The sequence below is a fragment of the Scylla paramamosain genome, chromosome 19 (genome assembly GCF_035594125.1).
Source record: "Scylla paramamosain isolate STU-SP2022 chromosome 19, ASM3559412v1, whole genome shotgun sequence".
Classification (NCBI taxonomy): Eukaryota; Metazoa; Arthropoda; class Malacostraca; order Decapoda; family Portunidae; genus Scylla; species Scylla paramamosain.
Window position 1 is genome coordinate 21,083,963 of NC_087169.1, and position 12,179 is coordinate 21,096,141.

Here is a 12,179-nt window from a genome sequence, read left to right on the forward strand (position 1 = left end):
GATATTGTTGAAAGTATCGTACATTACAATTTCACAACCATTCGTTTTTGTTTTTTTTTCATAATTGTGTGTATATCCTTCTGTTTTCTTACTTGTTTGTGTGTGTGTGTGTGTGTGTGTGTGTGTGTGTGTGTGTGTGTGTGTCTTGTGTGTTTTGAATTAAGGGCGAGGAAGTGTAAACAAATCCGGTACTGTCAAGTCATCGTACATTAGAACAAAATAACCGTACGTTTTCATGATTGTCCGTGTGTATGTTTGTGTGTGTGTGTGTGTGTTTTTTTTTTTTTTTTGTGTGTACAATTCGAACATACGTATTCGTGTCTGGCTGTACGTATATGGTTGTTTTTGTGCATTCACTCACTTGTTTGTTTGCTTTTCATCTATTTACTAGTAATTTATTAATATCTATTCATTATTAATTATTTTACCTTCATATATTCATTTACTTTTTTTTCCTTTTTTTTTTTTTTTTTTTTTTGTCCTTTGCAAAACAGTGAGCCACCACCAAGCTCCGGGAGGGTTGGCAGCGCTGGGGGAATCCTCGCCTAAATTTCCCAATGTTTCGTGCGAGTGACTTCCAAATTCAGTCCGGCAGAGTGCTAAATAAATAAGGTCAAGCACTTGCAGGCAGCTTATGGCCCGCTGAGCTGAACACAAACGTTCAATAAAACACCAGAGAGAGAGAGAGAGAGAGAGAGAGAGAGAGAGAGAGAGAGAGAGAGAGAGAGAGAGAGAGAGGCGACCCGAGAAACACGTTTACATAACACCATTTCAAATCAAAATAAAAAATACACGTATATATTACAGAATAAGGCCGTTTTCTATAATCCAAGCAAGCGATGGGTGACTAAAGCATCGTGTGAATATTCCTGGAAACTGGAGATAACAATAAATTAGCAACACAGTGTACATGGCATGAAGAAAGACTACACGTTAACAATCTTATGAATCATGAAGACTATACTACAAATTATGAGGACTTTAAAACGAAGTAAGACTGAAAACAATGATCTGTATTTCTTTACCTTATCTGACTTAATCGAATAAACAAACCTCTATCTATTCATTTACGTATTAATTCATTACTTATTTCATGTACTTTTTTATTTTCCTAAGCTACTTCTTAATTATATAGCAAATACTTCAAAGTTTTCCTTGTGTTACTTACCTCAGGATGCAACGCGAGGATAGCGAAGGGCGGACTGACGCATCTTCCATTTTTCGCCGTAATATTCTTCACATAACATTCCAGCATAGTTTTCCACGGTCCTGTTCTCCACGTAATGTTTTCTGTACAATTTCGAGCGGATATTAATTCTCGAGCCACACGCGCGGGGAAATCCTTGGCTGGCGGGTCGTTTGCTCACTGTGGCTTTGTTTTGACTTGTGCGACGCGGCTCATTGCAATTCCACGGCAGACACTCGTTTTTTATGTCTGCTTCGCCGCTGCCACGCAATTCCCCGCGATCCTGGTGTTGATCTTATAATGTTGCTGTCCCCATCTTTATAACGTAACTGTCCTCTTTCTTGTAACGTAAATCTAGCTATTCTTTTCCCTGCAGTCTTTTTTAATAACGTACCAATTTACAGTGACAACAAAGAAAACAATAAAAAATACGTTTATCTCATATTAATGTGCTTGTTCTGCCTCTGTTACTTTGCCTGCTGTATTTCTGTCTTCCCATATTCGGTAGACAGCGTAACACCACTATTGCGTCACAGCTACTACAAATGAGAAGTTAAGTGTATTATTACAAGGAGAAAAGCCACGCAAATACAGGTAAAGTGCGTCTCGGGAACGTATCTCAACTCAATTCACACAAAAGCGGCCTTTAAAATACTAGACTCGTTTTCTACGGTATCAGGAAGCAACGAAGGACTAAAGTATTAAAACCATCTACCCATACGCGCTCCAGCAAAACCCTTTTCCATCACATTGCGGAAAGATTACGCAGATTACGCTTGCAAAACTAAATTCATCGCTGAAAACTTACAAAGCACACGACAAATCATCAAATCTGCCGGAAAAACGCGGGTATACACACACACACACACACACACACACACACACTATAAAGCCTCGCACACATACAATACAAGCACTATACACCGTACCAGCACTGTACCTCGGCGCGGGTTACTCTTGTACCTCCGCCACTGCAGCGCTGAACAGATTACCGCACTGAGCCGAGTGGCGCGCCGCTTGCAACACCCACTGGTCTGAAAACAACAAAAGAAACGCTTCCTTTTATGATCCACTACTGCCTGAGCTGGGAGATTTCACGTTACAATAGGGGAGAGAGAGAGAGAGAGAGAGAGAGAGAGAGAGAGAGAGAGAGAGAGAGAGAGAGAGAGAGAGAGAGAGAGAGAGAGAGAGAGAGAGAGAGAGAGAGAGAGAGAGAGAGAGAGAATTACCTGCGGTCCATTCAGTTGGGGAATCCATTTTAGTCTCGTTTTATTTTCGTTTTTTTTTTTTTTGCATGCTGACATTTACAGAGAGAGAGAGAGAGAGAGAGAGAGAGAGAGAGAGAGAGAGAGAGAGAGAGAGAGAGAGAGAGAGAGAGAGAGAGAGAATTTGCTTGTTTTCCTACATTAAGGGAAAACAATTAATTTTTTTCCTTTTTATCTTTTTAGGTTTTATAGTCCTTGATCAATTTCTCTCTCTCTCTCTCTCTCTCTCTCTCTCTCTCTCTCTCTCTCTCTCTCTCTCTCTCTCTCCATTTCTTCTCATAATTCACTACTTCGTCACTTCAGTCCAGGCTCAGACATCAAGGTTACGGTCCTATCAGGGTTGCAAAGGATGGCAGTACCCCTCCCCCTCCCAGCCCCGCGTGGATCACTACTGTTAGTGAATAACCGACGGAAGCATAAAAAACTTGTGATTTACGAGAGAACTATATGGCAAATTAATTCAAAACGCATCAAAACCTATCAGAAAAAAAAAATAAATAAAAGTTTAGGTTTTGCAGCACCCGTCAACGCTCCCCGGTAACTATTCAGATGAGTGTAGAGAACCAATGTACTCGTAGTGATTTGTGGGATAAAAGTACGGCAATTTCTTAAGTCCTTTCCCGGCCTGTCCTTTCCCTTGTTACTGGTGTATTCTCTGCTACGCTTTCCCTCACATCTGAAGCGTAAATATCCTTAAGGCGGGGTCCAAGGGGGGCGAAGCATCCCGGTTAGTTTAGGTTAGGTTAGGTTAGGTTAGGTATTGCATGGTTAGATTAGTGTCGCCCAGAGAAGGCAACCACACTCCCCCCATCCCGCCCCGGCTAGTTTAGGTAACCTAATGTTAGTTTACGTTATAGATGTATTTGAAGGTATATGTGACAGCATGGAAGAGGATGCAGCAGTAATAAGGCAGGGAAAGGATTCTATACAGTTACCGAATGGACATATAGCAGATTAATTAAAAAATCATCACTTTTTCACGGAATCATTCAGCGCGCAGTGGCGGGTGGTGACGAGCTGCGAACGAGCAATTACCTCAACCTCATTTAACCGTCCTTCACTTGTCTTGTCTTTTCTTCCCTTACGTAACTCAATGAACAGAGTGTGGATACCTCTCCCCCGTGGCCTAGTAAGCTTACATACTCCATATATTCGCCTATGCAAACTGAAACGATATAACAACAGGCAATTATGAGGGATGCTACTACTACGTGTTTCTCTCCCTTCCTCTCTCTCTCTCTCTCTCTCAATGGTTCTGCTTACCACCTCACTCGTTCTTTACTCACCTCTTCTCAGTGCAACAAAGGAACCTATGAGTGGAGCACAAGCACTATTTTTCTACGGTTCCAGTAACACTTCCCACACGACACAGTTCTGGAGGCTGACTGAAGGCTTGTCCTGCGAATCCTGGAAAAACTGTTTCACGATGTCTGCTTATTTGATTATGACGAAGCTCCTGTTAATTCAAGGACAGGCTAGAGTGTGGAATATTATCAGAAAACTCACTAGGTATGTGTTTTCTTAGTAATGTGAACGGTATGTTGTTTATTTTAGTTTGTTTTGAAGTAAGTTTCGATGTGACTGCCAAACGTGTGATGAACAGCCGTGTTTTCAAAATATCGACATTACTTTTGTACAAATAAAGATAAGTAATACGTGCCATTGATGAAAAAATAGATTAATAAATAAAAATAAAAAGAAATATATTATCGTATAGCAAGTGGCTTTAATGAGGTTACAGATAAGTTGCTGAGAGAAAAAAAAAAAAGCATTAATCAAAATATCGACATTTCTACGATATTTTTTCAGGCTAACATTTCCATGATACGAAGAATACGGCAAGTTTGGCACTCGTGACTCAGGCAGATAGAAAAATATTAGTTTGAATACAAGTGAGTAAATGAATAAACAGTTAATAAAAAGCAAGTACAAGCCAATAAAAATGAATAAAAAGAGTAAAAACGAGTAAAAACTAGAAAGGTGAAGCTGTTATCCCAGTGATCCATTACGTAATCGAGTAGTTATGATAATTACCTTTACCCACCGATGCTGTAGTTACCAAGATACATTTTTCACTATACAAACCTTCACGGAGACACGTTTACGTATACAGTTTAACTCTATCATGAAAGAAGCAGGCTTGAATATTACGAGTGTTAAGTAGTAAGCTAATTATTCAATGGCACTAAGGCTCTTCTGGTTATGACTGTATTAAGTGGAATTTTAAGGCCTAGATAAAAAAGGAGGAAGAATGTAACATATTATAGAGCGTAAAAGTTACTAAGAGAGAGAGAGAGAGAGAGAGAGAGAGAGAGAGAGAGAGAGAGAGAGAGAGAGAGAGAGATCCCCGCATAGTGAACTAATCTCAAACTCAACACGACCCAAAGATCAGGAAATAAGAGACGAGGAAACACACTTATCTTTATTATTCATCAAGACTTCTCATCATGTCCTTTATACACGTCAGCTTCCGGCACGTGCTCTGAAACCCTGCGCTCTTTCACCAAAAACTACCTTCAAAGCCCACAGAGATGATTAACCGGGTTCTCACGAGTGTTTCTCCAGTTAATAATGTAGAAATCTTATCATTCTGTCGCTGGAACCATAAAAACACCATTGAAAACCAGTGTAAAGTCAACTAGAGGCTTTTGAATGTAGTGGAGGTGAAAGCAGCGATTCAGAGTACGGTCATGAGTTCGCTACACAAGGTGGGGTGGCGAGGCGCGGTCACACCTGCCTCTGGTACCGCTGGGTGAGGCTGTACCTGTGTTTCTGTGTCCTGTCCACTGTTACCCGTGAATCAGGGGACGTGGTGAGTCGAGAGAGGATAAAGCAGCAATGGGTGATATTCAAGCTGCGTAAGAATAAGTCTGGAAATGTGTTTTGAAATTAATAAACCAAGAGTGAGTAGAAATTTGATTCAGGTCCTTAGCGTAAATGAGTAAGTTTAGAAATATTGGTAGAAATGGGAGGTTGGGTAGAGATGAGTAGAAATGGGTAAAAATGAGGAAAATTTCTAATGTCAGTGAAGTGAGACGATGGGTAAATAATATATCAAATGTCCGCGCCTGTACTAGTAATTACCCTTCCCTTCCACACAGGTAAGCAATGCAGCAGGTGAGGCGTGGTTTTAAACAACACAGTGAGGATCCTTTGCCGTGTTGTCTTCCGCTACACAAAATATAAAGAGCCGTATTCTGAAAACTCTTTGTTCTCTCCCGCTTAAGGACTGTTTCAAAGGCCACAGAGATGATCATTCTGGTCGTCAAGGTTCCTTTTTTTTTTTTTTTCATTGATGTAGAGTTCTTGTTACACTGTCGCTGGTGCCATGGAAGTGCTCTTGAAAACCTTAGCAAGTTTCAACACATACAGACTGCTGAAAGTAATCGAGGGAAGGAAAGTTTGAGAATACCGATGAATACTGATACAAATTTGACAAAACGCACGAATCATGCCATCACAAACACGAAATAATTGGTCATGGATTTATAAGTTTGTCTTTTTGAATCACTTTTTTGAAGTTACAATTTTTTTTTTATTGTAATAATTCGACAGTCGTTATTTCCTTTTTTTTTTTTATATATTACCGCGTTCATCCAAGGGTTAGGTTAGGATTGATTCTAAAAACACAATTATTTCAGTGAATACTTGAGTTAATGTCATGAAGTAAAGCAGCTCGTGAAGAAAACGGGTCTCTGATAAACAAAAGTAAACAAAGAAAAGAGAAACCCCAGCAGTGTTACCAGTGGGGGGTGTGACCCTAGCAAGGTTCCTCTCCGCGTTGGCTACACATGCACTAAGCGTCTGGCGGCGGCACAGCAACGCACGAACACACGAACACACACGGACATGGACCACTGCTACGTCCTACCCGAAAGAGAGAGAGAGAGAGAGAGAGAGAGAGAGAGAGAGAGATAGAGAGAGTAATATGAGGACGGATAACATACATACATCAATAAATACGTTAAAAATTCAATAATAATAATAATAATAATAATAATAATAATAATAATAATAATAATAATAACAAAAATGACGATGAGGGTAGTCACTACTGCACACACACACACACACACACGCACATACACACACACACACACACACACACACACACACACACACACAGCACGTACAAAAATATTACCTGCACAGTCAACAAAAGCTTAATTACAGGTATTCTATATAAAATCCATAAAATCCATAATATAGCTCGTGTTCAAACAGGTGTGACTTTATGGCGAATGTGTCTCTTTTTCATGTTGCTTTTATTTATTTATTTTATTCATTTTTTGGCACGCGAGGAAATGTTTGATTCATGTGTTTGTGTGTTTGTGTGTTTACTGAGTCCTGGTGAGGTAAGATTGGCTGTTTCTATACGTATAGTACGAATATATACATGTAGGTGTTTGTGTGTGTGTGTGTGCGCGCGCGCGTTAGGGACGTGACACACACACACACACACACACACACACACACACACACACACACACACACACACACACACAGGAGTTATCTAGTTATCATGTGTTCTTGTGTTTACATTTGTGTGTCAATAAAACACTACATTACATGAGCTACACACGCACACACTGACTATATGTATGGTTGGTTAATATTTGTTAACTATGTTTTTACGATCAGGTTCATTATTTACACGGGTCTGTATTCCATCCTGTCCTGCTGGTTTGTCCGCCCTGTCAAGTCATTGTCAGGGTCAGCGTGGCGGCGACATGGCGTCCTCTGCCCGCTCCTTCTTCCTCACTTCCCTCACTCCCCGCGCCAAGATTAACCTGCCGGCGGCGTGCAGGCGTGTGCGAATCTACACGGCGTGGTCCAGGCTGGGCGAGATGGGCGTGGTGATGGTGTCTGGCGTGGTGGGCGTGTAGAGGGAGAGGGGCAGCGGGTCGTCGCGGGAGTCCGTGGAGGAGGGGCGGCGGCGGGCGTTGGAGGCCACGGCGCCAGACTGGCGGTCTGAGGCGTAGCGCTGAAGCAGGGCTTCCTGCTCCGGCGTGAAGCTCATGCGGGCGTAACAGTTCTTGATAGGGTGCGGCGAGCCGGAGGTGGCGGCGGGCTGCGGCGAGGCGCGCCCATCGTGCACCTCGGCCACGGGCTGCAGCTTGCGGCACACGTCTGACGGGCGGCGGTCACTCCCTCCCTGGGGCACAGCGAGGGGCACCGCCAGCTCTGCGGAGATGCTCTTGATGCGGGGTGGCGAGGCCTGGCGCGGAAGGCTCTCCACGGAGCCGTCCCGCGCCCTGCCGCGCCACTCCCCGCACGTGGTGATCTGCGTCAGCGTGGAGATGCGCCTGCTGGGGCCGCCGCTGCCGCCCCCACCGGGGCCACCGCTGACGCACACGTGGTGCTGGTTGGGCCACGTGTTGGTGGAACAGCCGCCCTTGTACTTCATGGCGCGGCGCGTGAAGAAGCCATGGCGCGCCAGCATGAGGAACAGGTCGCGGCGGTACTGCTTGGTGAGGATGGCGTATAGGTAGGGGTTGGCGCACGAGTTGAGGGGGTAGAAGAACACCAGTAGGAACTTGGCGTGCGTGACGCTGATGAGCGGGTACCCGCACACTGCCGTCAGCCCGAAGAAGGCGATGGGCGCCCAGCACGCGAAGTCCGTGAAAACAAGCAGCGCCATGCGCTTGGCCACCGTGGTGTCCGAGGTGTTGGCGGCCAGGTTGTTGCCAGCGATGGAGCAGTACATCTTGGCGTAGCACACGCAGATCAGCACGAAGGCCAGGCCGTTGGTGACCAGCAGCACCAGCAGGTACTCCTGGTCAGCCGTGTCGCTTGTCTCCATGGGCAGGCAGATGCTGAGGGCGGGACACGGCACACGTCAGCACACCATCACAGCCACAACACACCACCAACACACCACCACCACCCACACACCTACAAGGAACCTGAATACAGCAAGGAGACGAGGGCAAGACACCACTGACTAAAAACTAATCGTCCCTCCCTCACCTCCTGACCCTTCCTTCCTCCTCCACCCCCTCACCCTACACCGTCACCCACACCAGCACCCTCACCCAGCACTCTCACCTTGTCTTGGAGTAGCCGGAGACGCCGATGAGGGGCAGGGCCGGCCATGGTGAGGGCGTACAGCCAGGCCAGCACCATGACCCTCGCCGCCACGGACAGCCTGAGGCGCTTGTTGAGGTGGATGGCGTAGGTGATGGCATACCAGCGCTCCAGAGTGATCACCGTCAGCGTCAGGATGGAAAGCTCCGAGGCGAACACCGTCAGGAAGCCAGCCACCTTGCACCCGGGGCCTGGCGGAGGGGCAGAAGGAGGCGGTGAAGGGAGGGAGGTGAAATAGGAAAGAGAGTAAGGTGGAGGTGAAAGGGAAGGGAGGGAGGAGAAGAGAACAACGAAATAGTATGAAGAAAGAAGGGGAGAGGATGGAGGGGGAAAGAAAAAAGGAGGTGGAGTGAGAAACAAACAGGAAAGAGGTAAAAAAGACAGAAAGAAGAGGAAATAGAGAGATGAAAGGTAGAGAATGGAGGGGAAAGGAGAACAAGAAAGTGAACGGAGACGCGGTGATGAAAGAGAGAAAAGGAGGGAGATGAAAGAGAAAGGAAGAAGGTAAAGAGAGAGAGATAAAAGAGACGACCGAAAAAGAGAAAGGGAGAAATGAAAGAATGAGAAAAGAAATTAACAGAGAGACGAAACAGAAAGGAGAGAGAAAGAAAAGGAAAATAAGAGGAGGAAAAGAAGGAGAAAGGAGGAAGGAGGAAGGGTGAGGGAAGGCTGGATAAAATAGGAGGTGTTAAAATAAGAAGAAAAGCAGACAAGAACATGATGGCGACCACACACACACACACACACTTTCTCTCTCTCACTTTCTCTCCCTCTCTCTCTCTCTCTCTCTCTCTCTCTCTCTCTCTCTCTCTCTCTCTCTCTCTCTCTCTTTACTTTCCTCTCTTTAATACTCTATCCCATGATTATTTCTCCTTCTGTTTACTTTTACCATCTTTTATCATTCTTTTATCCATTCCCCCCCCTCTCTCTCTCTCTCTCTCTCTTTTAGCTTTCCTTTCTTTAATCCCTCTCTTCCTTCGTTAAATCCTTCTTACCCCTTTCACTATCACAATCATCCTTCATTCATTCCTTCCCTCCTCTCATTTCAACCCCTCCCCTATCCATACTACCCCATCCCTCTATCCTATCCCTTCCCACTCCCTCTCTCCCTCACCATTCTGCCAGTATATCGCGGAATTGAAATAGGACCCCAATTGTATGCAGGTCCATGGCGGCAATGAGAAGCAAGTACAGCCCCATGCACAGGTCAGCCACCGCCAGATTGCACATGAGAAACTTGGACACCGTCATCTTGAACCGCGTGGACATCAGGACGATCATGACGGAAAGATTACCTGTGAGGGGAAAACATTTGAGATATTTGAAAGGTTGATTCGTTGCTGCAGTATCTGTGTAATTAGAAGAGAGGCTGTGTGGTGGGCGGTGAGAGGGAGATAGGGAGGGAGATGGGGTGTTTAAAGGAGGAAATATGGTGAAAGATGTATAGATAGATGTAGGGTAAAGAAAAGAAGGTATAGGGAGAGAGAGAGAGAGAGAGAGAGAGAGAGAGAGAGAGAGAGAGAGAGAGAGAGAGAGAGAGAGAGAGAGAGAGAGAGAGAGAGAGGCAGACTAGCGACAAGAAAGAGAAAAAAACACTGAAACTGGAGAGAAAACTTTCAAGAAAAACAAAACACATTCTCTCTCTCCTCTCTCTCTCTCTCTCTCTCTCTCTCTCTCTCTCTCTCTCTCTCTCTCTCTCTCTCTCTCTCACTAACTTCCTATGCTGGATGATTTCCTCAAAATGTTCCCTCCTTTTGTTGTTTTTTTCCTCTCGTCTTTTCTCTCCCTTATTTCTTTTTCTCTCCCCTTCCCTGTTTCACTTCCTTTAATCTCTCATTGTTTCTCTTACACTTTCATTTTCTCTTTTTTTTCATCCTTTGTCTCTTCTCTCTCTCTCTCTCTCTCTCTCTCTCTCTCTCTCTCTCTCTCTCTCTCTCTCTCTCTCTCTCTCTCTCTTGTTTCACTTTTAATCTCTTACTTTCCCCCTTTCTCTTCTTCTATTTTTTCTTTTTTTTCCCTTTTTCCTGTTTCTCTCTTCTTCCTTCACTTCCTTTAATCTCCCACTCTTCCCTTTTACTTCTCCATTCTCTCGTCTTTTTTTTTTTTTTGCTTTCTCTTCTTGTTATTCTCTTTATCTTCAACTCTTCTTTCCTCTCCTTCTTTTCTTTTTCTTTCCTTTCCTTTTTTTTCTCCTGTTCCTCTTTTGTGCACCACTTTCTTGTTACTCTCCCCTCATACTCAAATCCCTCCCTTTTTCCCTCATTTTAACCCTCTCTCTCATTCCCTTTCCATCTCTCTCCCTCCTTGCACCCCTTTCCTCTCTCTCCACTCATTTCTTCCTTCATTCCCGTTTTCTTTTTCTCGTCCACTCACTAAACACTCGTACCTTTACCATTTCAATCATTCCTTTCCCTTCCTGCCTTATTTTTTGCACCCTTTCCTCACCCTCACCCTCCCCCCTTCCTCCCCTGCTATCTCCGTTTTCTATCTACCCTTTACTTCACCTCCCATTCTTTCCTTCCTATTCTCGTTTTCTTTCTCCCAGCCAGCCACTTACCGAACACAGCCGTCACCACCACCACCCACACCGCCAAACGAAGACCGAGGTTGCCCATGATGTCTTCGCAAGGGTTGAAGGCGTCCGGCTTAGGAAAACACTGCACGTCACGGTAATTTTTCGAGAGATTACCGCCACACACTGTTGTCACGGGGCTGTGGATGCCAGGGAGAGGGAGGAGGAGGTTGGGTGGAGGTGGCGGTGGAAGGATGAAGAGGAGGATAGAGAGACGAAGGAGAGGAAGATAGGAAGGAAGGAATGAAGGGTGGAAGAAGGATAGGAGGAGATGAATGAGGGATGTAAGGATTGGAAGATTGTAGAGATAAATAGAAGGAAGGAAGAGAGATGAAAGAGGTGAGGGAGAGGAAGAGATAGATGGAAGAAGAGAAGAAAGGAACGGAAGGAAGGGGAAAAGAGAAAAAACGACAGTACGAATCAAGGAAATGAAAGAAGGAGCAGAGGAGGAGGAGGAGGAGGAGGAGGAGGAGGAGGAGGAGGAGGAGGAGGAGGAGGAGGAGGAGGAGGAGGGGATTGTGAATAAGCAGACACGGAAAGACAAACGGAGAAATTTCATGAATATTTCAGTAACGGATGAAAAGATGGAGAGAATGGAAGAGATTGATGATAAAGGAGGAAATAGAAGAAAAACAGAACAGACGTAGGTGGATGAAGGAGAGAAAATGGATGTGGATGAATGGAAGGAATAGAATAGACGTGAACAGACAGAATGGATGAAAGAAACGTGGATGAATGGAGTGGATGGCATAGAAGATGAATAAGAGAGATAGCATAGGCGTGAATACATGAGAACTGATAATGAAGGAGACAGAACACATGGAGAGGAATGAAAGAGACAGAATAAACATGAAAAAGATAAAAAAAAAAAAAAAATGAGGAAAGTGAAGTGAGTGAAATAAACCACACACACACACACACACACACACACCACACACACACACACACACACACACACACACACACACACACACACACACACGACACCACTTCCCCACCTGACTGTCACTTCATTGCGGTGGAAAAACTGGTTGGTGTCCGGGACTTCCTGTGGCTTCTCCTGGGGCGC

At 44.7% G+C, this 12,179-nt stretch overlaps 1 protein-coding gene and 1 long non-coding RNA gene across 2 annotated transcripts in view; both read right to left on the reverse strand.

Moving 5' to 3' along the window:
* LOC135109883 (uncharacterized) overlaps positions 1–3,896 on the reverse strand; it is a 48,311-nt gene extending 44,415 nt beyond the window's left edge. Inside the window, exons 1-2 of the long non-coding RNA XR_010272941.1 lie at positions 3,738–3,896; positions 2,116–2,220 (exon numbers count right to left, since the gene is read on the reverse strand). This is a non-coding gene — a long non-coding RNA (uncharacterized LOC135109883). The remainder of the gene's footprint in view (positions 1–2,115; positions 2,221–3,737) is intronic.
* A 964-nt stretch (positions 3,897–4,860) lies between these two features.
* LOC135109885 (follicle-stimulating hormone receptor-like) overlaps positions 4,861–12,179 on the reverse strand; it is a 42,232-nt gene continuing 34,913 nt past the window's right edge. Inside the window, 7 exon segments of the mRNA XM_064021709.1 lie at positions 4,861–8,267; positions 8,500–8,540; positions 8,542–8,729; positions 9,653–9,689; positions 9,691–9,833; positions 11,096–11,250; positions 12,109–12,179. The exon segment at positions 12,109–12,179 is cut by the window's right edge and continues 972 nt beyond it. Coding sequence (XP_063877779.1) covers positions 7,271–8,267; positions 8,500–8,540; positions 8,542–8,729; positions 9,653–9,689; positions 9,691–9,833; positions 11,096–11,250; positions 12,109–12,179 — 1,632 coding nt within the window. The 3' untranslated portion in view covers positions 4,861–7,270.